The sequence below is a fragment of the Plasmodium vivax genome, chromosome 11, assembly GCF_000002415.2.
Source record: "Plasmodium vivax chromosome 11, whole genome shotgun sequence".
NCBI classification, from domain to species: domain Eukaryota; phylum Apicomplexa; class Aconoidasida; order Haemosporida; family Plasmodiidae; genus Plasmodium; species Plasmodium vivax.
Genome location: NC_009916.1, coordinates 1956831 through 1981757, shown reverse-complemented (window position 1 = coordinate 1981757; position 24927 = coordinate 1956831). Strand labels below are relative to the sequence as shown.

The 24927-nt window shown below is 40.7% G+C and overlaps 4 protein-coding genes across 4 annotated transcripts, besides 49 other annotated features; 1 reads left to right on the top strand and 3 right to left on the bottom strand.

The window, feature by feature from the left end:
• Nucleotides 1-206: 206 nt before the first annotated feature.
• On the bottom strand, nt 207-1764 carry PVX_113250 (hypothetical protein; the record flags this gene model as incomplete). Its single annotated transcript, XM_001615992.1, has 4 exons — nt 1553-1764; nt 1114-1308; nt 735-870; nt 207-601 (listed from the first exon to the last, which is right to left on the bottom strand). Exons 2-4 carry the CDS (start codon nt 1255-1257, stop codon nt 207-209), a joined length of 675 nt encoding a protein of 224 aa, XP_001616042.1. The 5' UTR covers nt 1258-1308; nt 1553-1764.
• Nucleotides 427-459: a microsatellite.
• Nucleotides 854-892: a microsatellite.
• A 522-nt stretch (nt 1765-2286) lies between the features above and the next one.
• Nucleotides 2287-2317: a microsatellite.
• Nucleotides 2318-3071: 754 nt separating this feature from the next.
• Nucleotides 3072-3172: a microsatellite.
• Nucleotides 3173-3340: 168 nt separating this feature from the next.
• Nucleotides 3341-3399: a microsatellite.
• A 244-nt stretch (nt 3400-3643) lies between these two features.
• Nucleotides 3644-3815: a microsatellite.
• Nucleotides 3816-4086: 271 nt separating this feature from the next.
• Nucleotides 4087-4212: a microsatellite.
• A 177-nt stretch (nt 4213-4389) lies between these two features.
• Nucleotides 4390-4410: a microsatellite.
• Nucleotides 4411-4531: 121 nt separating this feature from the next.
• Nucleotides 4532-4557: a microsatellite.
• Nucleotides 4558-5274: 717 nt separating this feature from the next.
• Nucleotides 5275-5330: a microsatellite.
• Nucleotides 5331-5815: 485 nt separating this feature from the next.
• Nucleotides 5816-5835: a microsatellite.
• Nucleotides 5836-6084: 249 nt separating this feature from the next.
• Nucleotides 6085-6119: a microsatellite.
• A 297-nt stretch (nt 6120-6416) lies between these two features.
• Nucleotides 6417-6437: a microsatellite.
• A 45-nt stretch (nt 6438-6482) lies between these two features.
• Nucleotides 6483-6540: a microsatellite.
• Nucleotides 6541-7683: 1143 nt separating this feature from the next.
• Nucleotides 7684-7787: a microsatellite.
• Nucleotides 7788-8209: 422 nt separating this feature from the next.
• Nucleotides 8210-8229: a microsatellite.
• A 48-nt stretch (nt 8230-8277) lies between these two features.
• Nucleotides 8278-8302: a microsatellite.
• A 21-nt stretch (nt 8303-8323) lies between these two features.
• Nucleotides 8324-8423: a microsatellite.
• A 532-nt stretch (nt 8424-8955) lies between these two features.
• Nucleotides 8956-9979, top strand: PVX_113255 (hypothetical protein, conserved). Its single transcript, XM_001615993.1, has 2 exons — nt 8956-9634; nt 9879-9979. The coding sequence occupies exons 1-2, from the start codon at nt 9443-9445 to the stop codon at nt 9894-9896; spliced, it is 210 nt and encodes a 69-aa protein (XP_001616043.1). The 5' UTR covers nt 8956-9442; the 3' UTR covers nt 9897-9979.
• Nucleotides 9342-9396: a microsatellite.
• Nucleotides 9557-9632: a microsatellite.
• Nucleotides 9980-10556: 577 nt separating the features above from the next.
• Nucleotides 10557-10583: a microsatellite.
• A 294-nt stretch (nt 10584-10877) lies between these two features.
• Nucleotides 10878-10899: a microsatellite.
• A 91-nt stretch (nt 10900-10990) lies between these two features.
• Nucleotides 10991-11025: a microsatellite.
• A 317-nt stretch (nt 11026-11342) lies between these two features.
• Nucleotides 11343-11364: a microsatellite.
• A 213-nt stretch (nt 11365-11577) lies between these two features.
• Nucleotides 11578-11676: a microsatellite.
• Nucleotides 11607-11632: a microsatellite.
• A 504-nt stretch (nt 11677-12180) lies between the features above and the next one.
• Nucleotides 12181-12305: a microsatellite.
• Nucleotides 12191-12234: a microsatellite.
• A 68-nt stretch (nt 12306-12373) lies between the features above and the next one.
• Nucleotides 12374-12394: a microsatellite.
• Nucleotides 12376-12549: a microsatellite.
• Nucleotides 12422-12448: a microsatellite.
• Nucleotides 12478-14437, bottom strand: PVX_113260 (hypothetical protein; the record flags this gene model as incomplete). Its single annotated transcript, XM_001615994.1, has 2 exons — nt 12478-14263; nt 14334-14437. 2 exons carry the CDS (start codon nt 14435-14437, stop codon nt 12478-12480), a joined length of 1890 nt encoding a protein of 629 aa, XP_001616044.1.
• Nucleotides 12483-12509: a microsatellite.
• Nucleotides 13335-13404: a microsatellite.
• Nucleotides 13814-13894: a microsatellite.
• A 696-nt stretch (nt 14438-15133) lies between the features above and the next one.
• Nucleotides 15134-15167: a microsatellite.
• Nucleotides 15168-15644: 477 nt separating this feature from the next.
• Nucleotides 15645-15667: a microsatellite.
• Nucleotides 15668-15718: a microsatellite.
• A 60-nt stretch (nt 15719-15778) lies between these two features.
• Nucleotides 15779-15808: a microsatellite.
• Nucleotides 15786-15824: a microsatellite.
• Nucleotides 15825-16297: 473 nt separating this feature from the next.
• Nucleotides 16298-16322: a microsatellite.
• A 240-nt stretch (nt 16323-16562) lies between these two features.
• Nucleotides 16563-16586: a microsatellite.
• Nucleotides 16587-17142: 556 nt separating this feature from the next.
• Nucleotides 17143-17165: a microsatellite.
• Nucleotides 17166-17235: 70 nt separating this feature from the next.
• Nucleotides 17236-17277: a microsatellite.
• A 1479-nt stretch (nt 17278-18756) lies between these two features.
• Nucleotides 18757-18792: a microsatellite.
• A 383-nt stretch (nt 18793-19175) lies between these two features.
• Nucleotides 19176-23306, bottom strand: PVX_113265 (hypothetical protein, conserved; the record flags this gene model as incomplete). Its single annotated transcript, XM_001615995.1, has 1 exon — nt 19176-23306. The coding sequence occupies one exon, from the start codon at nt 23304-23306 to the stop codon at nt 19176-19178; it is 4131 nt and encodes a 1376-aa protein (XP_001616045.1).
• Nucleotides 19482-19506: a microsatellite.
• Nucleotides 19926-19951: a microsatellite.
• Nucleotides 21718-21738: a microsatellite.
• Nucleotides 22003-22041: a microsatellite.
• Nucleotides 22732-22751: a microsatellite.
• Nucleotides 23307-24927: the final 1621 nt, after the last annotated feature.

Genomic DNA, 24927 nt, shown 5'->3' with positions numbered 1-24927 from the left:
ATATTTAACAAATCAAAACGTATGTTATACTTAACTTCTATCACGTGAAAAAAAAAAAAAGTTAACAAGACATTAAACCTGTTTTATTTTCCTTCCTTAGCTACCCCTATGGGTAAAGCACAAATTTCCTCTTTCGGCAAAAAGTGGTCTCAAACAGGTGCTTTTAACGCCTACTCTCATTTTCAGGTCAACTGCTACGCATTTCCTTACACGTATTTTTTGTGTACAAATCGGAGTACCAATAATACTACATATACTACTATCACTCCTATTGCTACTTCTTTTCCGATTGTTATTCCCAAAATAATGGCCAAAACAGCTGGAAGAGTGTAGTGGTGTTTCTTGAGGAATCTTAACACTCTTTTGTGAAACTTTCCTTTTCTCTTTTCATTTCTGCACTCCTTCATGAAATTCTCTTCATATTCCATATCGGCCATGGTGGTCTCTCCCATTAATTTGTGTACGTGGACGTTTTCTTTGGATGATTTTCTTTTCTTTTCAGGCACATCTTCTTCGGGTACTTGGACTTCACCATCAAGGGTACTGCATAAGGAGAGGTTTCCAGCGCTTCCAAATTCGTCTAGTTGGCTTTCGCTGCCATCTGCACGTGGGGAAATATTTTTTTATTATTAGAAAGAATTGGTGGCAGCATGGGCAGAAGTAGGAACAGAAGCAGCAGGGCTAGCATTGGCAGCCTCTTATTTTCACTTTTTCCACTGTTTTCCCAAACTTACCAACTGATAGGTTTTCTGATGAACCGTCCTCTTCAAATATGGCGAGGGTACCAGTACTGTCATTAAAATCGTCTTTTAACAGTCTGCTAGCCACGATGGCTCCATTTCCTGAGCTCTTCTGTACAGATGCGGAAATCTGCGTACAGAAAAGGATAAAAAAAAAAAAGGGGCATAAAGAAGGGCATAAAAATGAACGTGAGAAAGACTCTCCTTAAAAAATTATAAAAGATTTTTTTCCTCCACGCAAAACGCGTAAAGTGATGTAAAAAAGGAGCATATCTCTTCAAAGTACGCAGCGCGTACGCGCGCATTTGGTATGATAACTCATAACTGAAAAATGAAAAATGAAAACTGGAAACTAATTTCCTCCTCCACTTACACTTTCGTTAAAGCATTGGATGGCCAAAATTACTAAAGTAAAGACAAAAACTTTGAGAAAAGTGTTGACTTTGTTTAAACTTCCAGCACTTCCATTGCTGAATCCATGGGATCCCCCGGAGCAGTTATTCTTATTATCAACCATTTTGGAAAATTAGAGTATTAAGTGGGATGCAGATGGGTAATTTTTTATTTCCTAACGTGGAAAAAAAAAAAAAATATTATAAAATCGAAAAGGGAAACTTTAAAAAGGTATATTTCTTCATGTAACACGGTAATTTATTCAGCTACATAAATTTATCAATGTATATGACTAAAACATCCCATGTACATGGATAAAATACATCACAAAAACGCGAATAACTTCTATATTTTGTGAAAAATCGCGCAAAACGAAGCATGTATCATTATATTTCTTTTTATTTATCTTTTTATTTTACCTTAAAAATTTGGAAAATTTGCAAAGATTGAATGGTAATAAAATTTTTTAAAATAGTTAAAAATTCTGAGAAAAATTTACTCGTTATTTGTTATTCGTTATTTGTTATTCGTTATTTGTTATTCGTTATTTGTTATTCGTTATTTGTTATTTGTTATTTGTTTTTCGTTTTTCGTTTTTCGTTTTTCGTTTTTCGTTATTCGTTTATTCGATTATTTTTTTTTTTTTTTTTTTTTTTTTTATCCCAATTTAACTTCCGAGCGGAGTTATACTCCGAGGGTTTACAAAAAAGTGAACTACAAATAAATTATAAAAAATACTACGTGCAATAATAGCCATATGTATCGTTACAAAGAATTCCTACATGCCAAAACGAAGTGCGAGTGCGCAAAAAGTACGCAAAAAAAGAAGCAATATGAAAATGCGCATATATTCGACTAAAAAAAAAATACAGCCATGGTAAAACATAATATATAGTATATATATATATTTTTATATATACTTATCAGGCGCGTGGCGCAATATAAAAAATTACGCAGCTATTTTTTACTGCTTAACTGCCAATTAATCGCTCAAAACGGCTTCTTCATATGTCAAAAAAAATTAATACATATTTGTAGTTCGGCTGGCAAAATTCTAGCGTTAATTTTTATTCGTTCAAATAATTTAATTCAGCATAATTTTATGCGTCTGGCCTGCATGTTGCCTTTTTTTTTTTCATGTCCTCTTTCAAAAAATAAAAACGCGGTTGCGAGGGGCCAATAGAACCCAATGGTAGCAAGTACATGTAGAATTTATCATTCTAATGAAACAAATTTGTATGTACGGTTTAACTAGTACGGATGCGCTACTACAGCAATTTTTTACTCTGGGGGGGGCTCTGACATTTTTGTCATTACGATATTACGTTGCGCCATTTTGCCACCGTTGCTGCTTTTGCCTTTAGGCTGCTACTTTTTTTCCTCCCTCTTTTATAATGACTAATCCGAATTTGCGGCAATAATTTGCAATGCCAATAAATGAATGAATGTTCTATTTCGTATAACTCACTATAAAAATGGAAGGGGGGGAGGACAATTCACTCGATGGAAAAATGGCCATGAGTAAAAAGTCCCTTCTCCTTTTTTTTTGGGGCTATTCTTATTTTATTACATACATGCAAATGCGCGAATAGAAAAAATGCCATTTGTTCAGTAAAAACAGCTTGGTGGTTGCGGCTTGGGGAAGAAACAAATCGCCTACTTTACCGAAAGAGTGATGCAGATGCGTTGAGAGAAAGGGCTCTCCAAAGAGACAAACACTGCGTCACCCAACTTTTGCCCCGAGCAAAACTGCAAATGGGAGGGTCTTCCGAACGGGGCGCCGAACAACGCTATTTCATTTTAACCTCCTAGTGACATAAACAGTTTAACCTTCCCTCCCTTGCACTGTGACTAAATATATGGGAGGATAAATCTGCTAAAAATTGAAAACGCGGGTTTGAAGTAGGCTTGCCAATTCACCTGTTTGTATTAACTCCGTACCTTCTCACGCTCCAAACAGAGTGAAAAATGAATTCTTTAAATTTGTCTCCTTTTTATTAACAAACGCTACATAAACTGCTGAACGAACTATATACGGAATGAGCAACAATTCCACAGGGTCCACTTATACCCCCCCCCCCCCCAGCACGTGCATGCTCCAGCAAGTATACAAGCACACTCACCGTCTTAACATTTCGGTTCTGTTTAAACGGTGCATGATGATGCTGCGTATGTGCTTGTATGCACCTCGTACGCATGGTGCATCCTTTGAGACAAATGTCGATGTAGATAACGCTCGGATGCACAGCAAAGATTTCCTCCCAAACCGTAAAGCGCATCCTTTTCCATGTTTGGGAAAAAAAACACACATGCAGTCCACACTGAGCTATGCTGACAGGCTCAAAGTGCACGTCAAATCCACCTCTTCCCAAACTGCTCCCTTCAAAGAAGTGCATTTGAAAAGCCATACTCTACATGTTTACTTCCTATGCTCTTTATCGAGTGTATAAAAAAAATTACTTCCCTCAAACGTCCATATTAATCGCGTTACCTATCGAAGAGGACAAACAGTGCCACGTCCAACTTTAAACTATTTTGTTAAAGTTTCTCACATGCATTTGCAACGTAACCCCGATGGCTTACCCTCTTTCACGCACAAAATTTGAACTTCTTTTCTTTCATTTTGCACAAACGTGAGATGTGCCCGTAAACACAAAATAAATGAAACGAAACGGCATTGCTGATGCCATCTCCACCATTATTCAAAACAGTGTTTAGACCATTTGCTAACTTGCTTAAATTTTTAAGTTACATTTTTTATTTCCCAATGGTGATATATTTTTTTTTTTTTTTTTTTCCTGACTGGAAGAATGCCAAAGTTGCCTTTGAGCTATTTGCTAAATTGTCTACAGCATCGACTGAGCGCTTAAACTGTGTGGCAAAATAGACCACAGGGGTTTTCCCAAGCAACCCACTGCTTATAATTTACCTTATGCGCATTTATCCTACTTCTTAAAACTCATTCTTCAGCGCTGTTGAATGGTACGATTGACTCAAACTGGGGGAGCGCCTCACACTTTTGCAAAAAAAAATGGCAAACATTGTTACGCTTCACAAGTATAGCAGACTATCCAAGCCAGCGCCACACTGCAAAACGAGTGATTTTTTATCGCCATTTTGTGGGAAAACACCTAACGTTGTTCACTCCCCAAATGGGGGGCAGCGCCTAAGGCAGTTATTCTGCAATGAACTACATTAAAATGACCAGATGTTAAAAAGAGTTTTTTTTTTTTTTTTTTTTGCTTTCAAGTTAGCTAAAAATTATATACAACATGAATGCTAAATGGTAATTGCATACATGTGCATATTTCACGTAGCGTTTTTTAAAAGCATGAGCGAATTTAAATGTAAGACTTAAAAAAAAAGAAAAAAACAATCAATCAATCAGTGCACATTAAAATGAATGTAAAAAAGAATTAGGTATATATATTTGTTCAAAAAGTTAAAAAAGATAATTCATTTTTGACAAAGCAAAATTTAATTGATCGAATTAAATGTATATACAGCTAATTTGGCACACAAAAAAGAGTAACAACACCTAGGTTATCAAACAACTGATATGTGCTCCCCCATTCGAGAAAAATGTACCAACGTCACACGCGCGCAGGCAGCTCATCCAACGGTGTCGCTGTTCGCGGCAGCACGCGTACTGGGGGGTGGAAGAAGGGGGGCTCCACGCTAAAGGCACATGCATAGATGGGCACATAAATGCACATGTGCGCATACCTTTACGCATACACTACATCAAGTGTACACAGAAATGTAAGTCCACCCCGAACACGCCATTCTGCACTGCACAACGTGTTCGCTACATATAATAAAAGCCCCTACCCAACTTCAAATAAGTGATAAAAAAAAAAAAAAATTTACAACTTTCTTACAGGGCTAAAAAAAAAAATTCCCCATTAAAATAGCTACTTTCTTTTTTTTTTTAAAAGCACACATTTTCGATATGCGTAAAAAAGGATCGTTCCAATCAGTAAAATGAATAAAGAGTATGGTCCCAAAAGTGTAAATAAACCTGTTGTTAGAGCCGATACAATGAAAGAATAAATAAAAATTATATATTTTGACCTCCTGCTCGATGGTTTATTCGACTTTAAGCAAGCACCCAATTTTTTTATATCTGAAAAAAAACTTTTTTTTTCTGCCCTCCTTTGCCTCCGATGAACATTAGGGGGATAATAACTCTCGAAATAATAATCATTAAACTGATATCCCTCATCTAATGGTACATAACTTGTCTCATATTCACTTTTTTCGGCACTATCATAAGATCTGTACTTCTTATATTTCTCAGCCAAGGAATATGCGCTCCTTATGTCTGGATTTCGCGCAAGGGAATATTCAAAGGTGCCCTAAAAAGGAAACGGGAAAACGAGGGAAGGTAAAAATGGCTGTACAGTTCATCGTTAATTAAAGACCCCTGCGGGCATGCTAATGCGCCAAATGCGCAGAAACGAGCGAATATAATATATGCACGTAGGTATACGCGAACAGTTTTGTCCTATTCCTTCTATTCGTATACGCTTCGGATGAAACGCGGAATAGGACAAATGAGGACGGCGACGGTCCGCTAAAGCTGTCACGTATATCTTACATCGCATTGGGAATATTCTAATCTTAGTATTAAAAGGGCAAAGATAACAACTGTACTAAAAATTTTCTTCATTATTCTTATTGCCCTTTTCTTCCACTGTTATGGGGTAATAATTTCCCCTGACATACTTGTAAGAATATCCTCCGTAATTTAAATCATATGATAAATTTCTTTCGCTTTTTATTTGCGTGTAATGTTGAATTAGTAAATTCACGCAGCTCTGTTAAATCCTTTCCATTTTGTTTTCCTTTTGTTTTCCTTTTTCTTTCTTTTTTTTCTTTTTTTTCCTTTTTCTTTCTTTTTATTTATTTTTTTTTTTTTAATATTTTACGTAAAAAAATAAACTAAAATTAAAAAAAATATATATATATAAAAAAATAAAACGTAAAATAATGAACATTATATATACTAACGGAAGAGGTAATTTTTTCTGTTGGCATTAATTTTATAATGTCCTCTCTTTTCTTTTATTCGATAAAATGACGGATTCCTCAAAGGGGAAAAAAAAGTGCGCTGTGACTCCCAGGTAAAGGAAATATTGTACGCATAAATTTTACATGCAATAACTGCACGCGCAGGGTAGCGACGAACAAATTTTAAACAATTTTTCGGCCAAAAAAAAGTATACTAACGAACGTTTTGTTAACTACTTTACATGATGAATGAGTTAATAAAATTGGGAAATTATTTATCTATTTAGTAGCAATTCATTTGTTAAAGTAGAGAAGGAAAACAAATTTTACGCGTTTTACAAAGTTTTTTTTTTTTTTTTAACCGCGAAAAATTTTTGCCGTTATATTCCTCGATTCGCATTTTACGGCACCACCCCGTGGGTCCCCAATTTTTTTATTTTTTAATGGGGGGAAAAATAATATAGCCAGACGGCCCTTCCAATGTAAAAGGTTAATCAAAAAAGATGGCGTAATAGCAGCGTAATAGCAACGCAGTAGCAACGCAGTAGCAACGCGGAGATTTATACCCGCTGGGGTTGCCAATCATTTCGACTGTAAAAATAATTCCCGGTGAACGAAGAGCAGTAGAACATATGTTTTACTGCTACTTCACTGCAGCTATTTGTGCGAGGTTCTTTTCTTTTTTTTTTATTTTTTGCGATAGGGACAAAATTCAAACGGTTTAGGCCGTACTTTAACCGCGAAATGACTTAATGTGTCTGCCTGTGCAATGAGAAAAAGGAAAGGCAAAACGAGTAGTGCAAAATCGGTATGTAGTTCTCTTCGCCAACTTTTAGCTTGCGTTTCACCTATTATTACACCATATAACAGCATCACATTAGGGAGGTGAGGAAAAACGTCGTAATAAGCCTTTGCGGGGGAAATATAAGCTGCCTTAGCCCACATACTTTTTTGTGCGTACGTAAAGCTTAACAAAATTGGTGAGCAGGAAAAAGGCGAAAAAATTGCCACCACCTCCTTAAGTACTCAACGTTGACGCCATTTAACATGAAGGTGAAAAAGGTGCCTTTCTAGCTAGGCTGCCATTGTGTTTATTTTTTTTCTTTCTTTCTTCACATAGTTCGAATGAAAGTTATATGCATACGACATAGCAGAGGCGTAAGAAATGTACGCAATAGTTACACTACCACCGCCACGAGCAATAACCTTCTACATTAGTCTGTTCGATACCACCCAAACAGACTTCCCTTTTGATATGGCATAAAAGATGCAATTGAAATTTTCGCTTTAAAGGAGCCCATGCAATAATGACAAAGAAACGCGTCTCACATTTTAGTGGTACCATTTTGTAGCAAGTAATCACCAGAAATCATTTTCTGATGAATGGACAGTGGGAGGCATTTTAACTTAAGAGGGTACCCAATATAGGGTGGCCTCATATTGTTCATATGCATTTATGTAGTGCGCCCCACAGCACCCTTTTTTTTCCCCTCTGTACATACACTGAAAAGATTAGAATGTTTAATATAACCGTGTGGTGCATGGCATGCGGCGAGACACATAACATAACAAAATATAGGGCGGACAATGAAGGAAGCCAAAAGGGTAACTTCGCTTTACTACTTCATATGTCAAAGTTATGTGCTTTGAAATTTCGCCAACTCGGCAAGGCAAATATTTGTCCACCTAAATTTAGCACTTTTCTTTTGTTAAGTAATAAAAAGGGGGAAGCATTTTTGGGTAAAGGAATTTTTTATTTAAGTTCACATGAAAGTCAAACACCCCTTTTCTTTTTGTGTTTGCTTAACAGAGGGAGAGAAGATCAAATTGTTAACATACAAAAATATGTTGCTATAATGCAAATTTGTTTTTTTTTTTTTATTACAACATGCATTCACCAGTTGGTTGTTTTCAATTGTATATTTTTTTGCGAAACACATTTTCTACAATGTAAGCAAGAAAAAAAAAAAAAAAGAGCATTTTTTTGGGACGGAACCAATAGCAAAATATAAGTAATATATATAATGTTTATGCATATTTATATGTCAGTTTAATTTTTACATACTGCATCTATCCTCCTTGATTATTATTTTATTTTATTATTTTTTTTTTTTCAATGTATTTTTATTTTATTTATTTTTATGCACCACCGGGGTTTGCTCTTTTTCATACGTATTTTTTTTTTTTTTTTTTTTTTTTTTTGCATATCTTGCAAATCACCTCAGACATACAATTTTAGAATTCAAGTGCGCATCATCGTAGGATGTAATTCCCGCACCATTTTTACCTTACGTTCGTCGAAAAAAATATCTCTAAAGAATTGCTTTTAGCTTAAATATACATTTATTTATTTATTATGCGTACAAATATATACGTGTGCGTTTAAATACGTATTACGTGAACGTCCTTATGTATATAATATATACATTTATTATCCTCCTGATCATTTTGTATGCAAAAAAGAAAAAAAGGGTTTCTCTGAAATTGTTCCCTAAAAAATTACAGTATTCTTTTCGCAATTTTTTTTTTTTTTTTGTTTTTTCGGGTAAATAAGGATAAAATTGAAATCGGGATAGCAATTGCTATTTTATGAACACTTGTTTTATTGCGGTATATGATTTGCCACGCGATTACTCATGATTATTATTTTTTAACTTTTATTTTAGAATTATGCTTTGAAAAAATTATTTTCTTTCTCTCTTTCATATTTCGTCGCACTGCATATATTTTATTTAGCGTTTCTCGTTTGATGGCCATTTTTCTAAAATAAAAAAAAAAAAAAACGTATCGCAAAAATAAAATATTTTTTATGTCGAATTGAAAAACAAAAAATAACGCATTCGAAAAAATATGGACGAATATAAAGAACTAATAAATATGTAGGAAAGAACAAGATCATAATTCTAAAAGATTCAAGAATTTTATTATTTGCTATATTATTATACAAATACTTTTAGCTAATTTATGCATTTTTTACTTTTTTTTTTGCCGACGAAAAAATAAAAAAGTAACATTTTGAAAATATTATTCATCCGAATTAAGCAATATTTTTGATACATAACAAAACAAGGTGCATTTAAAAAAATTAATTTTGCATTCTCATTTTACGCTTCCCATTTTGCGAACCTAATCGCTATTTCGACGAAGTAGACTTTTTTGTATTGCAAGCAAAACGTAAAAACAAATTTCAATTTGCGAAGATTAACGCAAACGTCGTACATCAGTAAACCCCCCCCCGAACGTAGCATACGGACACTTACCACTATCATATACGTACATCTATACAGCATTTCAAAATGGCAGACAATTTGAAAGATATTGACATTAACAACTTTGGCCCACAAATCGATAACATCATTAAGGAAGCCTTTAAAACGTGTGTAGTTCAATCAGAAAAGGCATGCCAACGTAACTACATTCCAGCCGTCGTGATGGCCGTGCTGATTTTTAACGCTCTTGTGTATATTGGCCACAAGCTAGGAAGAAACGTAATATAGAAAATGAGTGACTAGAATGGAGCGCGCCAAACTGCGGGGTGCATGCGCATATGCATGCGTGTTTCTACGCTGTTCATGCCCCTAACTCTTTGCATCCCTCCAACCCTGTGCATGCCAATTCGTTATATACTCAGTTGCGAACCCAGCTGTGCACCCCGTCGCACCGGGTTCCCCCCCCCTAGCCACATTTTTTTGTACATTTACCTCTTCATAAAATTCAATTTTTTTTCTTAAGTTTTTAATCCAACTGTAGGCTTATCAATGGAAGGTAGAACTTAGCGGGTCCATGTAATTAAAAAGAATGGAGAAGTAGCAGGGCGGGCGATCCCCTTGGAAAAGCACAAAAAATAGGTGCCACACAGGAAAAAGAGGCCCCTTATGTCGCGGGGGAGGAGGAGGAAAGTGGGGTGGTATGCACGACTGTTTTACCACGCTGTTCGTTACTGTAAACCGTTTCAAGGCATTCCAAGTGGGCGCTATGTATAGAGGTGAACATCACATATACCGCTGGCAACGCCGCTAATGGCGCGCGACCAACGCTGATGATAACGCGGATAGACTTAAGATTATGACCTATCGTCACTCCCCTTTTGTAATGCAACTTTTTGTATGCCTCCTCCACAGTTAGAAGAAACAAGCCATCCGTAAGACGCGTTTTTTTTTTTTTCTTGATCATCTCGTTAATGCAGATGTATCTACCTGCTCACACGTGCCTATGTGCACACTCAGAAGAACCAAATCTTTTTTGAAAATTCCTTGATAAAGAAGAAAAGAAAGCCCTCCCTGCTCGCTTCTTGGTCGCGTTCAAATTCTGGCCATGACTCATATATACATTCCACTACTCATCGTAATTAAGAAGGAAATATTCATACCTTGTTATAATTAAAATTTTCCTTGCTGCTTTTTATTGCAAGAATATTATTCGTTACAATAATCGCAAAGAAGCGACACGTGCATGTGTAAATATGCGCGTGCGTATGTGGGTGCACCCCCTTTGTCTTTTATACACGTTTACGAAAAAAAAAAAAATGCACTTTGCATCCGTGAGTCATCGTACCCATGGCGTGCATTCTATTTGATTGCAATTTTTTTAAAACTGAAAAATTTTTACTGATTACTTAATGTGCAATTTACAAAAAAATAACTGAACGGCAATTTTATTACAACTTTTTTTTTTTTTTTTTTTATGCGGAATTATATATGCTGTGATGTCGTCCCCGCCACATTCCTTGTGTATGTGCATAGGCCATGCACTTGTATTGTGTTGTCTTTGTTTCTTGGGGACTCCTTTAAAAAAAATGTAATTCATTTTTGTGTAGTGCTTCACTTATATATATCATGACAATTTGTTTTAAATTTAAGCTTTTTTTTTTTTTTTTTTATACTTACATTTCGCCATTTCTGACCCAAGGTACAGCCATGTCGCATGGACTTTATTGATATTTTATTACATCGCATTTTCGCCTCATCTCATTTTCACTACATCGCCTTTTCACCACGTCGCCTTTTCACCCCCACAGATTGCGTAATCATTGCCCATTTTTTTTTTTTTTTCCTATTTTTTAAAACCGCTCCCATTTTACGTACCTTTGTTTTTATTCATTTGAAAAACTTTATCCTTTTACAATTAATTTCCTACTTTGTAAAGCAAAAATATTCCGCATACGTGTTGCACACATTTATGTTCAGGAGACGTTCTCATAAATATCACAATTAAAAAAAGAGAGAATACGCTGGAAAGGAAAAATAATGAAACGGTTTTATTCACACGTAAAACGGTTTCTACATCGTCTCACTTTTTTTTTTATACTCATAATGCTACGGAAGAATTTAGCTATTTTAACACGTCGATATAATCTTTTAAAAAAAAAAAAAAAAAAAAAAAAAAAATCCGCATCATTTGGCTAGCTGCTTCTTGTCCGAGGGCACTTTTCCTCTTCCAGCGATTTTTCCTACAGATGGAGTTTGCCCAGGTGGGATTATCGCTGTTGCCGCTTGGCGTAACAAAACATGCAGCCTCTAAATTGTGTCGCTGCACTTAATTTGTTTAGCTCACCCCATTTGGGCACTCCACCCATATGAGCAGTTGTAAGTGAAGGGGAAAATGATAAACTAAAATAAACTAAAATAAAATCAAATCAAATAAATGAGGAGTGCTCATCGGAGTGGCAATTTTGATTAAGTGCAACAAGAATCTGAGCTAATCACACCACATCGGGTCGCGCCGCTTCCCAAGCTGCTCGTAAAGGCGACTCCGCCTCAAGCGGCGGATTGACCTGATGAGAAAACTGTCCGACATCGGAATGGTCATAATCCCAATAACGGAAAAACATAACTCAGGTGTGGAAAACGCAAAAAAAAAACAAAATAAATGAACAGTGAAGAGTGTATGTGCCAGGGGTGGGGGAGAAAAAAGGCATTAAAAGGGGAAAAAACAAATAGGCATGCTGCTCAGCGCAAAAATGTGTAATTCACAGAAGGACAGCATGAATTAGCTTTCTAAATGTACGCGCACGAATGAGCGTAGTTGTGAACGCATCTCCGCAGGAACAGACACATTGAAGCAGATGCGGGTGCACATTCGCGTGCAGGGAGTTCTGCAGGGGAACCTCTCCTAGGTGGAAGCATCGTCGTCCTCCCCCCCTTCATCATCACCCGTAATGCTTATTGTCCCCCCGCGCAGGTGGAATGCACCATTTGCGCATTGTCCACCCCTAATCGGGGCTCACAAAACGGGTTGCAAAATGAGAAAGCGAAAGTGAGAGGAAAGGCGAACGAGCGGGCCAACCTGAAGTGCCACTTGAGGGCAAAATCGAAACTGTAAGGAGCTCAGTCTAACCCAGTTTGAACTCCTTAATTAAGCAGAGGTAGAATATGATGGCGTTCTTGTTCGAGTCGATGGCGCTCTTCTTGGTCTCCAACTTGCTGGTCCATTCCTCGACGGCCTTTTTGTAAATTTTCTCCCTTTTCTCCCTGTCCCTCTCCCTGCTGTCGTAATTTTCCTTCTGCGCTTTCTTCTTCTCCCTGACCAGCCGTTCATAGTCGACGTTAAGCTGCTTGGCCAACTTGAGGTCCTCAATCAGCAGGAACAATATTTTGATGGCAATCCTATATCGGTAGAGCGTACTCTTTATATCCTTCATCAGATCTACTACATTTTCTTCACTGTCATTGTGTTTAAAATCGCAGTTATTTTTTTCCCTAATTTCTGTATACCTAGACATGAGCGGAATCAACCTCCTCGTTTCGATAAATATGCAAGTGTCATTTTTGGTGGTCAGGCAGCCCCAAACTTTCCTAAAATAGGAGATGACCGTTTTGGAGTTTTTCTTCAGCGAATTTACAAGGGCAAAAAATTCGATAACTTGTTTTCTACACAACAATTCGTGGACGATAATTTTGAACAGCTTCATAATTTGCTGCTCCTTCTGCTCCACCTCCGCGTCTTCAATTTTACTTTTGAGCAAGTGAACACTTGTGCTGCCCACATCGAAACCAAAATTGACTTTCATAAAATGGCTGAATTTGGACAAGGCATTTTGTATATCTTTTTTTTCTTCCACATATAAAGATTCTACGTCGAATAGAAAGTTACTGTCGTACATCATCCCCGCCTTTTCTGTCTCAATGGCTTTTAAAACCACTTCGTTCTTCTTACGTTCTGTATCAAATAGGTGGGTGAAAAAACCCAAAATGGACCTTAAATCTCCCTCAAATATGCCGTTTAAGAGACTAAATAACATCTCCGTTTTGTGTTCAATTGTGGATTTTATAATGTTATTAATCGCTTCCAACGTCCCATCTAAGAAGGATATGTCTATCCTTGTCAATCTCTTAGGGTTATATAGGAGCTTCCTTTCTAGGCGGCCAAAATAGCTGTAAAAATCATCCATAAAAGCTCTCACTGCCACATTCTGGGTAATATTAATGTAGCTATTATTCCAGTGGGTATAATTCAGGGGAAACCTATTCCCTCCAGTTCCTAAAAATGTTTTTATGTCCTTTTCAATCTTAAAAACTTTCTTTTCATACTCTTCATAAATATTCTTATTATGTTTAAACAATTCAGTAACATTTTCCAACACGTCCTGCGTATTTAGGGGAATTATTTTCGTGAAACTCACTTCCATCACGTGAAAAAATATATCCCTTCCATTTATCAACAACACATCCTGGTCTCCATTTATATCTAAGAATAAATTTAACTTAGATATGGACTCCCACTCATTTTTGTCTAAAAAATCGTAACTTCCCAACAGCTCATCGATATACTTCCTAGCTGAATTAATCAATTCTTCCATTTTTTTTTTTATATTTTCCTTCATAAATGTTAACGAACGGTGAGTGGATGTGAAAATCTTTTTCTCAGTTTTCACATGCTCTTCATAATCCGTGTACATGACGAAATTGATTAGCTCCACGAAGAGATCCTTCGTGTCATGCAGATACAAGCCGTATATTTTATCCGACAAACTTGCGTCTTTCTTTTTGCACATATCTTCCACTTGGGCTATGGACAGCCCGTTGTCGTTTACAATCTCTTCGCCTCCTTCGGCGAGGGTATCTGCCAACGTCCTCTTCCATCTTGAGTTTCCGCGTGAGCTAGCGCTGGGCGGGCATCTGCAGGGGGGGGAAGCGAGGCGGTAATAATTACGCGGAGGAAGAGTGACGGTGGAAATTGCACGCTAACTGCTCAGTGGCAACCCATTCGACGGACGCGCTACTCGCCAAAAGTGAGAAGAATAAAATGCACCAAAGGATGGTCCCCCACCGAGAGGCAGTCACCCCGCCCATCTTCCAATCCTTTCCGTATTACCCGAACAACAGGAGTGAGTCAAATCCGGAGATGTGTATACCCAAAAGCACTTCTATCTACAACGGGGAAAAACAATATAACAAAAAATGAATAGGTGAAAAAAAAAAAAAATCTATATAAAGCAAGCCGCTCGGGGCTCGGGGGGCACACACTTTACCACCGCGAACGCTTGGCGGTCGATGCTGAAGCAGGGGCAACACTCCAATTTACCAGAATGTTCAAATAATATAGCCAAAATAAGTACATTGGCATTTCAAAATGAGATAATTTAAGTTCACGGGGTCATCCGAGAAGGAAAGGTAACCCATAATTCAGTGTGCTGAAAAATTACAATAATCCTATCCCTTTTTTTCTCTCTTCAGTTTTCATTCTAAAAAAAAAAAAAAAGAACGAAAAAGAAAAAGGATTGGACCGCCCTACCTATTACGACAACTGAACGGTTCCTCATATACACACCAGAACAACTACACACATTTCCGTACGTACTGCTTAGATCTTCCCATTTATCGGTACGTTTCTCTCTGGGCAGGAAAATTCAGCGCATTTTTTTTTTTTTTTTTTTTTTTTTTTTTTTGCCTCTAAAAAGGGAAAACTATCAACTTTGCAATTTACCCTGTTGAAACTTCGTTAAATACACAATAGTGTAACATACAGTAAGTACGTTGCTAATTGCACCAATTCTTCCCCACATATCTGGCTAAGCGGTGGCCATGTGCTCATCACATGTAGTTAGCAGCGTCCTTCGCACAACTGCTAAATGTTGAACGAACGCGGTATATATTAAATACACCGCGTGGGTAGAAAAATTTATAAGGGGTTCAGTTGTCGCGTTTATTTTGCCGTTTTGTCCCTTTTTTGTTTCACCCTCTTTTATTTATTTATTTTTTTTTTTTTCTCTCTCTCTTTTTTTTCTTTTTTTTGTTTCTTTCTCTTTTTTTTTTTTTTTTAAATTTGCGGAAAAAAAAACTCCCAAAAGGTGACTTAACCAGTACAACCAACTCTATGAACAACTCGTGAAGAATTTTTCTACCACCCCTCCCACGAACATGGCGCGAGATAAATTAAGAACACCTGTACCCTGGCACCTCTTGTCTCCTTTGCGCGGCAACTTTTTTGCGATTTAACCGAGCGAATAGCACTTCAGTTGCCCTTCCGTACTTCGCCAATTCGCGCTTCCGTTCCTGCCTGCGAGTACGATTATTAGAACAGCATCTGCGTGTTTTGCTTGCCACCTCTTCACCACTTCAGCGCAGCGCCCCTTCTTCTCTGCCAGCCGAACACACACACGTGGCACATTTCAGTAAATTCAACTCCCCCCAAAAATTTTGACACCCCACAAATGTGAAATTTTTTCTTCCCATCAGTTGCGACTATTTTTTTACTATTTCCTCTTCACCCGCGTTCTTTTCCCGTAAAACTTGACGTCAGCTCGTTATGTAGTGAATTACCGCCTGCCCGCGAACATGCATTCTCATCCGCACAAGTGAAGAAAATAAAAATTTATGCTGAGATTACCACGCAAAGTGAAAGATAACAACTGGGGTTCGACGAAACTAAAGTTGTGGCCAATGCGTTATCGCTTCATCACATGTTCGTGCTCTCCATGCGAGCAATTTAATTACACGTCGGTGTATATAAGCACATATAAAAGGTGTGCACCTCTACACACTACACCTACTCATTTGGCGGCATGCATATGAACATGCACATGCGCGCGTTGCACCGCTACACAGGTTCTCCACATACCACCTGACCTTAAAAGAGGCAGCGTTTCACTCGTCGCGGTTCGCAACGGCTGAAGGATTTTAAACAGCGCTGTGCCTAACTGGTGTGTGCACTTTCCAGTGGTAAAAAAATTGTACACATTTAAAAAATACTACATGTATATTTGCTTCTTTTTTTTTTTTTTTTTTTCTTTCCATAAGGGGAATGGCCCCTGTTTGAGTGTGCTCCCGGGGCAGTCAATCTAAGCTCATTTTGACGAACGAGTGGAACTCTCCAATTTGTTCCGAAGCTAAAATGCCTCCAGTAATATGTAATTACATCCACGCAACCTTTCTTCACAGGCAAAAACCACTGCGCTCTCACTCACACAACGGTAGTTGCTACTTCGTCAGTTTTCTTTATGTGGACGCTTTGCAGCATCTGGGCAGCCATTCGCACATATACTCTTTCTTCCTCCTACACGTGCGATGAGCGAGTGGCGATAAATCTTGTAGGTTAGCATCTACATGGGTAGCTCCCTCGTAACTGCAGTTTTGTTCCCCCTATACTAACATAGGTAAGAGGCAGGCACGAACACGTTCATACGTTCATACGTTCATACATTTACACATGCGCGTGGCCACCTGGTGAACGCCTAGAAGGATAGGCCAGCTTGGACGATGCCCAACTCGTTCGCGAAAAGGAAAAGGCTTCTTCATAAAGGCGGTAGTGGAGAGGCATTTCACCCTCCGTTGATTAACCCATATAGAACTGTTACGTTATTACGCATGCAAAGGTGTTTACCCCATGTAGAGCCAATCGAACGCAATTTAAAGTTTCATGGAAGCCGCATCTAACACAGGGGTGCTCCGAGCTACCTTTCGATTAGATCCTCACCAAAAGGTAGTCACATATTCAATATGTTGCAAATGGGATTGAAAACGAAATGATCTACTCTCTTGCCTAACTCGTTAGCAGCTTAAAAAGTTATAAAATCAGTGTAAAAAAAAAAAAAACAATGCAGAGAGGCGTTACGTCATGTAGCCTGTGCAGTTATTTCCTTTTCATTTTCACCTGCAAATTGTTAATTCTTTTCTTTGAGCGTGTTTTAGGGGAACGCCTGTAGAACCTCCCCATGGCAACATGCTCGTAAAGGAGAATTCAAAAGAGTTTCCCATCTCGCACACTTATCATTCGGTCGCAGGACGTGAGAAATATCGCCTCACTCGTACGAAGGGGCACGAATAATAGTGCATATAACCCCACTGATGCCTCTGTACATCTACATGTGCACAACGGTTCACGCTTCCCCTCAACAGTGCGACAGATGTGTGCCCGCATTGGGTAGCCATCTTCGGAATGAAAATGGAAACCAAATAATCTGGAGAGTACACCCCCATTTGTATGACTTTCATTTCGCAAGGAGTGCCTTTTCTTCACAACATCGGAAGAGCCTCTTAATCGCTTCCCATTTCTGTGAGATGTGCACCTGTTAAAAGTTCCGTTGAGAGAGAGAAACAAAAGGGAGACTAAGCAAGCGGACAACTATTTAAATGGCGGAAAATGTGTAAAATTGAAATGTAGGAACACGTGTACATGGCTACAAAGCCCCAGACACCAATTAGGATACACGCATTTTGCCGCATACATCCACGCTTAAACAGATGTGCAGCTCCGCACGAGCACATATAATGGTTGGAAGAAAGGGCTGCTTCTAACACGCACAAAAAAGGGGTTACATAGGTGCCATTATGTTCCCTCTCTGCTGTTTGGTGTGCCCCGTTCATCTTATCTCCCCCGATGAGAAATGTCTACCGATGCGCCCTCCCACGGGACGCTTCAAACTTTTCAGTCCAAAAGATTTTCAGCGGCTGGTGTGCAGACGGGCTAAAGTTGATTTCTCGTCGCAGAATTTTTCTACTCTTCTAGTGTCTATTTTGCTATTTTTCTATTTTAGTTTCTATTTTTATAGTTTTTATTTTTCTATTTTTCTAGTGTCTATTTTTCCAGTTTTTCTAGGGTTACTAAAAAACATAAAATCACAAACAAGTTAATTAGATGAACCCAGTCGACCTCCTGCGCGGGCACGTGCGCGTTTGTGCGCGCGGGGAGGGATGCCCCCCCCCTGGCGTTCGCATCACTTGGGCGTCGAAAGTAGTTTAACAAGTCCACAAATAAACAATACATCTCAAAAGTGGGCATGAAAAGGTAGTGGTACAGTTGGGGAGGGGGGGGAGGACGACGAACTGTTTGGAATTCAAGCCCCCCTGAGCGCGCAGTACGCGCACAAAAAATGTACCCATATGCACATAGATGTACACATATGTGCTTAGATGTACACATGTGTACACAGCTGCACATAGCCGTACGAACCGCTCCCCTTGGTGCTATTTTACAATGCGCATCGCGTCACATGCTGACTCTCGCCTCCCGCTAGACGGGGGCATGAATCTGCAGCGCGCGCGTCTCAACTGAGGTGCTTCAAAAAAAAAAAAAAAATGGGCATTATATTCACAAACGTTCATATTTACGTTAAAAAAGGAAAAAAAAAAAAAGAATACACATGGGGGTACCTACATAACATACGTACATATTTATGTATATGTACATGTGTGCAGTCTCCCACGGGGCATTGTGCCCAAAAAAACTTCTACCATTTTGAGAAAGCAAAAATCCGAAAGGAAATTAAATAAATAATGGGCGAGTAGCCGATTCTTCAAATTTGTTCATTCTATGGGAGTAACTCAACATGGTGTGCTTTTTTGCACTCTTTAATTATGAGTGCCGTCTGGGCAGTCCTCCAAACGGGGATGCGACCTAACTCTCTGTCAATTTCAAATGGGACGTGCGTGGGTGGAGCTCCATAACCACTTCTAAAATTATAATGGGCGTAAAAGAACGCATCGAAATTGTCTGCACGATGGCTGCTATATAGAAGCGGTTTTATGGGGGGTACCCTCCGCTGATCGGGGGGAGCTCTGCTAGGCTGTCCCCTCGGGTGAAAACCCCACATCAATCATTCGCCTCGATGGAAGACACGAAGTTCTTCTTCTCATAAACGTCCAAAAAACTCTTCGTGTTGGTCCAATTGTAATTACACGGATTCACTTTACCATCGTTACCTCCATTCAGCCCAGAGGCCATTATCATCTGCTTGCACTTGAACAGCTCCTCTCTTAAAATTTTTATTTGAACCATTAAATTTTTTATTTCATTTTTGTACTGCTTACACTGTAAACATGAAGGGCCCAAAAAATTGTAATTCCCAAATGGGTTAAAACTGTTGGAGGAAGAATTAAAAAATTCGCTTCCATTTGTCACCCCTTTTTCCTTGTGACTGAAAAAGTTCGTGCCGTCTTTAAAATCGGCGAACCTATTGTCCCCTTCATTTGAGCATTCGAAGTTTTCGTTAATGCTATTACAGGAGAGGAATATATTTAGCAGGTTGTTTGTGTAATCCATAGACTCGTTCGCTTCTTTCTCATTTGAGTTAAACGCCTTCGATTTCGAGGCCTCCTCAAACTGGCTATTTTGCAGCGGGTGGAAGGATTCCTCTTTTATAAAAAAGTGGCTGTACGTGTCGTTCGACGGGTTGTTTTCGCTAAAGGGGTTTCCTCTCCCTTCGCTAAATGGGTTTCCCCTGCCCTCGCTAAAGGGAGAGCTTCTTCCTTCGCTAAAGGGAGAGCTTCTTCCTTCGCTAAAGGGAGAGCTTCTTCCTTCGCTAAAGGGAGAGCTTCTTCCTTCGCTAAAGGGAGAGCTTCTTCCCTCACTGAAGGGAGTTCCCCTCCCCTCACTGAAGGGAGTTCCCCTCCCCTCACTGAAGGGAGTTCCCCTCCCCTCGCTGAACGGGTTCCCCATGTTCAGGCTGAGGTTAAAAATGCTGCCCAACTCATCACCCATTCCGCCGCTCCCCCCCTGCATGGACATGCCCGAGTGGTCCTCCCCCTCCTTCAAAGCGAACGCAGATTGGTTTCCCTTCCTTCCAAAGAGGATGCCCCCCACTTCGCCCATTTGGCCTCCCGCGCCTACGCCGTCTCTCCCCCCAGCAGCTTCCAACCCGGCCAGCTTGCTATCCAGGCTACCCCTCGCGTAATTATAAAACATACCCTCCTTATGTTGCACAAGTTGCTTGTTCGAAATGGCATATTCGTTCTGCTCCTTCAACGGCACACCGTTTTCTGTGCAGTTGGAGTAGCTGATCGTTTGGCAGCAGCTCTCCTCCACCTGCCTCTTATCCTCCACGAGGTTATCATTGTTGAGGGTGGACTCCGTGGTGGATTTTCTCGTAAGGCCATGATTCGAGTTACTCCCATTATGAATTTCCATCAGCTTCCCCCTGTTCTGCACACTTGCTACACTGTTAAATGTCGTGCCCTCATTACTCTGCATCTTATTCTCCCTATCTTGGTTGCCATTCCCCCAGTCAAAGTTCGCACTGGAACTGCTGCACACAACGGTACTTACTTCCTCACTGGGAGCTTTCGCCTCACTCATGGGATTCACCCCACCACAGCTGCTGCTCCCTTTGAGGAGAAGGTCTCTTCCGCTTACAGCACTGCTCCTACTCTTCTCGCTCGCGTTACCGTTTTTGCTAGCTTTGTCTCTGAAGGGGTGGTCGCTCCCGTGGCTGCCCACTTCGACTTCTTTGAGGCCAACTTCGACTTCCTTGCCGCCGTTTTGCTCCCCCTCCCGGTGGTCGTTTTCGACCTGCTTCCTATTCCTGGGCGTGCCTCCATTACTGCCACTTTCCGCTGTGCCCTTTTTCGCGTTTTTACTTCCACTTTTGTTCGTACTGGATACGTTGCTGCTTTTCTTTGCGCCCTGACCTTCGCCATTCTTCCCCTTGGCATTTTTCCCCTTCTCTTTCTCTACACATGCCTGTTCAACGCTGCCAAAATCTTCATCGTTCCTCTCCTGCGAATTCAAAAATTTGCTACCTCCATTTTTCTTATCGTCTTGGTCCTTTTCATTGTTGCAATTTTTGCCGATCGGAGTCTCCTTTTTGGCGTTTTTCCTTTTCTCGTTCGGTTCACTCTTCACTTCAATACCCCCCGTGCAAAGGACTTCGCTAAAGGTGCTTACCCTGGTATTGCTTCCTCCACTCTGTGCATTACTGCCGTTGCCGCTTCCACTTCCGTTATTGTTTGCTAAATTTGCTCCGCCCCCTTTTTTATTTTTATTCTTCTTTGACATTTTGTTTTGCCCCTTTGTGGTGTTTCCTGTCAAGGTAACACTGCCATTTTTGTTCCCGTCTTCTGGCTTTAATTCCCTTTCGCTGTTCACCCCGTTGGGTTCACTCGCCTCCTTGGCAACTGCCACAGCTGGGGTGCCAACGCCACTGAGCGCTTCACTCGCCCCGGCGTCAACGAATCGAATTACGCTTCCCACATCTGCGAGTTGCACATCTGCCAGCTTCACATCTGCCAGTTCGACGCCTGAGTGTTCCACCTCGGCAAGCGCCACCTCTGCAAGATGCCCTCCTGCATGCCCTACGCCACCCTTGGGGCCCTCTCCCCCCTGCACATGCTCATTCGCAAGGAAGCAGTTGTTCGCCCCACTTCTCCCCGTGTCATCAAAACTGAGATGATCAAACGTATTGCAGTTGGAGATGTTGGCGAAGCTGCTCGTCTTATTATTATTTTCACTCGCATCAAATATGGTGGACAGATTTGCATAATTCTCAAAAATGGAAGTATTATTTGAATTGTTGGAAAAATATTTCGAGCCTATCAAATCGAAGTTACCTTCTGGGCTGCTGCTCATGTTTGTTATCATGTCCTCCTTAAAACTGTCCACATGTGAGTGATCCTTTTTGCACAGATTTGCGTTCATTCCGTCTGGCTGATTTGCTGCGTCTTCTCCGCTTGCCATTTCTGCCACGCCTGGAAAATATTCGCACGCCTTGTTGTAGGTCAGCTCCTGGAAGGGGGTACCATCCTGGACGGCGTAGCTGCCCTCTCCAGCGATACCGCCACTGGGAGTACCACTGGGAGCACTGCTAGCAGCACCATTGGCAGCACCGCTCACTACACCCGCCGCGCCAACGTTGGACGACCCCTTGGGGTCCCCCTCCTGCGCCTTCGCGCCGTGCGAGAAGAAAGAATTCGTCGCCTGCACACTCACCACATCGGAGCCATCCCTCCAACCACCCTTCGTCCTATTATTTTCATAATCGGTGAAGCAAAACTCAACAACCTTATAGGCATTATTGTCTAGCATATCAAAATTGAGTCCACACTCCGTCGTATTGCTATTATAACTCAGAGTTTCATCATAATACACATTATTTTTATTCATAAATGATGTGTTCATGTTTGCCGTTTTGTCGTAACTTAGGGTTCCCAAATCGCTCAGCTCATTTGCCCAGATGGAGCCACCGCCACTGTTGTGGCCACTGTTGTTTCCACCGTTGTTGCCACTCTTATTTTCATTGCCGCTTTTCACGCATTTCTTTCCTCCGCTCAACGGTTTGGCACTCCACGGGTTGCTGAAAATGGTCGTGGGGCAGTGCGTGATGGACGCGTTGATGGAGCCGCACAGCAGGTTGTTCAGCCCGCCCCCCACGCTGCTGCCAATTCCGCCGCTCAGACTGCCAATACCACCGCTCAGACTGCCAATACCGCCCCCCATCTTGCCGCCACTGCTCGACCACGTCGAGTGAAACGACACATTCTTGTTCAAAAAGAGGCCACTCTTATTTGAATTGTAATTGAAGTGCGGCATGCGGATCTTCAAAATGCTCTCCACCTTCCTCCTGATTTCCTTATCATTCTTATTATGCTGCGTCAAAATGCTATCGATGTTATTCCTCCACTTGTCCCACTTCTTCTCCCAAATGGTCCAATTCAAGTGAGCCTCATTCTTGTCATTCGAGTCATGGTAAAAGGCACACTTCTGAAAGTAATCACAAGCCCCATCTTTCGCCATCTGACATGCCTGCGTTTTGTATACTATGGGGTGGAAAATCTTTTCCAGCTTAGTGTGAGCTAACGGGCAGTATGCATCATCACATTTTTTCATACGGGGACAATCGACGGGAAGGTAAAAATATTCGTTCGTCTCTCGCCTATCAAACTTGTTTATCTCGTACGGGTACTTCTTCAGCTTGTTGAAGGACTTGGTCACGGGCACTCCCACGCTCATCTTGTTCTTCGGTGAGGTGGCGAAATGGGGGGGGTGGCGGAGACTTCACGCGGGGAGGCGATACCTTCGTGTGTTTCAGAAATGCGGGGAATTTGGAAATTTAAGAAAAAGGGAAGTGGTGAAGAGGCGAAGCGGTGAGGAGGCAAAATGGCGACGTGTTGAGAAGGCAAAATGACGAAGTGCTGAGATGGCGAAAAATTCTTGAAGGAAACTCGCAAAAGTTTTATCATGCGCACTTTGCCGCTACACAAAACAGAAAAAACGGCACGGGGAAATGCTCGGGCCCGATTCATGCATACGTATATCTGTGCCCACGTAATGGGGAGGAAACATGCGTCCACTAGGGTTAACACAGACCATGGTAGCTCATGCAGATTTTATTCTTCCCCTTTGTGAATGCGTGTTGAATTGTTTCTCTGCCGTTGCGTTAGCGTGCTGTGTCCTCGAGATCGAGCGGGCCTTTTGATTGCATATCTATACGGGAACAAAACTGTCACTTCGCTTGGCTTCGCTTCGTCTCCGATTCGTTTGGCTTTGCTTCGTTTCGCTTCTTCTCCGATTCGTCTCCGCCTCTTTCCGATTTCCGCTTTCCACTTTCCGCTTCCCTTCCAATGCGCGTACTTTTTCACAAAAAAAAAAAACTAAAATTAAAACATCATCAAATTGGTGGACAGGTATGCACACACGAGGGAGGGTTGCACGCAGGGCGCACCCTATATGTGGGTGTGTTCCCTTGTGGAAAAAAAAAAAATTTTATATAACACAATGAAAAAAGGGGGGAGGAAAAACGAGGCACACTTCTTCCAATGACCATTCGGCCAAAGAGCATTATATGGGCACTGATACGTGTATGTTTTGTTTGCCTCTTTTGGCAGAACTTGGGTGAATTGGCTCTTTCGTTCGTGCGTCGGTATTTCGTGTATGTATGTGCGAACGTACGTATGTGAGCAGTAGGCACAGGCACGCTTACGCAATTACGCAATTACGCGATTACGCAATTACGCTATTACGCGGTTACGTACGCATATGGGCATGCACATGTATACACACGATTTGTCACCCCCCCATTTCGATGGCGCAATCTCGGTGAGGTACGATGCCGCGGGGTAGCCTCAGCTGACGCGCCAACACGATGACACGATGGCACGATAGCACGTCAACGCGATGACACGCCAACACGATGACACACCAACGCGATGGCAGGCCAGCCCACAGTCAGGTATGCAGAGCGCGAATGACCAACTTAGGCAAACCATATGAACTCGTGTTCGTCTCACTTCCTCCCACAAATATTAATAACATGAGTTAAAAAATAAAAAAAATTACTATACGTATGGCCGCTACGAAAACTGCTCCTGTGAATAGGAGGGGAAAACGACTCACATAATGGCTGGACTTGTACGCGCTTTAAAAGGTATAAAAAAAAAAGTGAGCTTCCTTTTGTGTATTCACAATTATTACCCAAGAAGATCGCTAAGATAAACGTATGGCACGCATGCATGTAGATAAGGACGCCTTGATGTGCGTACGTTCACATAACAAATGCTTTCACACAGAGAGACACAAAGGGGGCGTGTAAAAAAAAGGCAAACCGTTCGAATAAACGAGTTGGTATATTAAA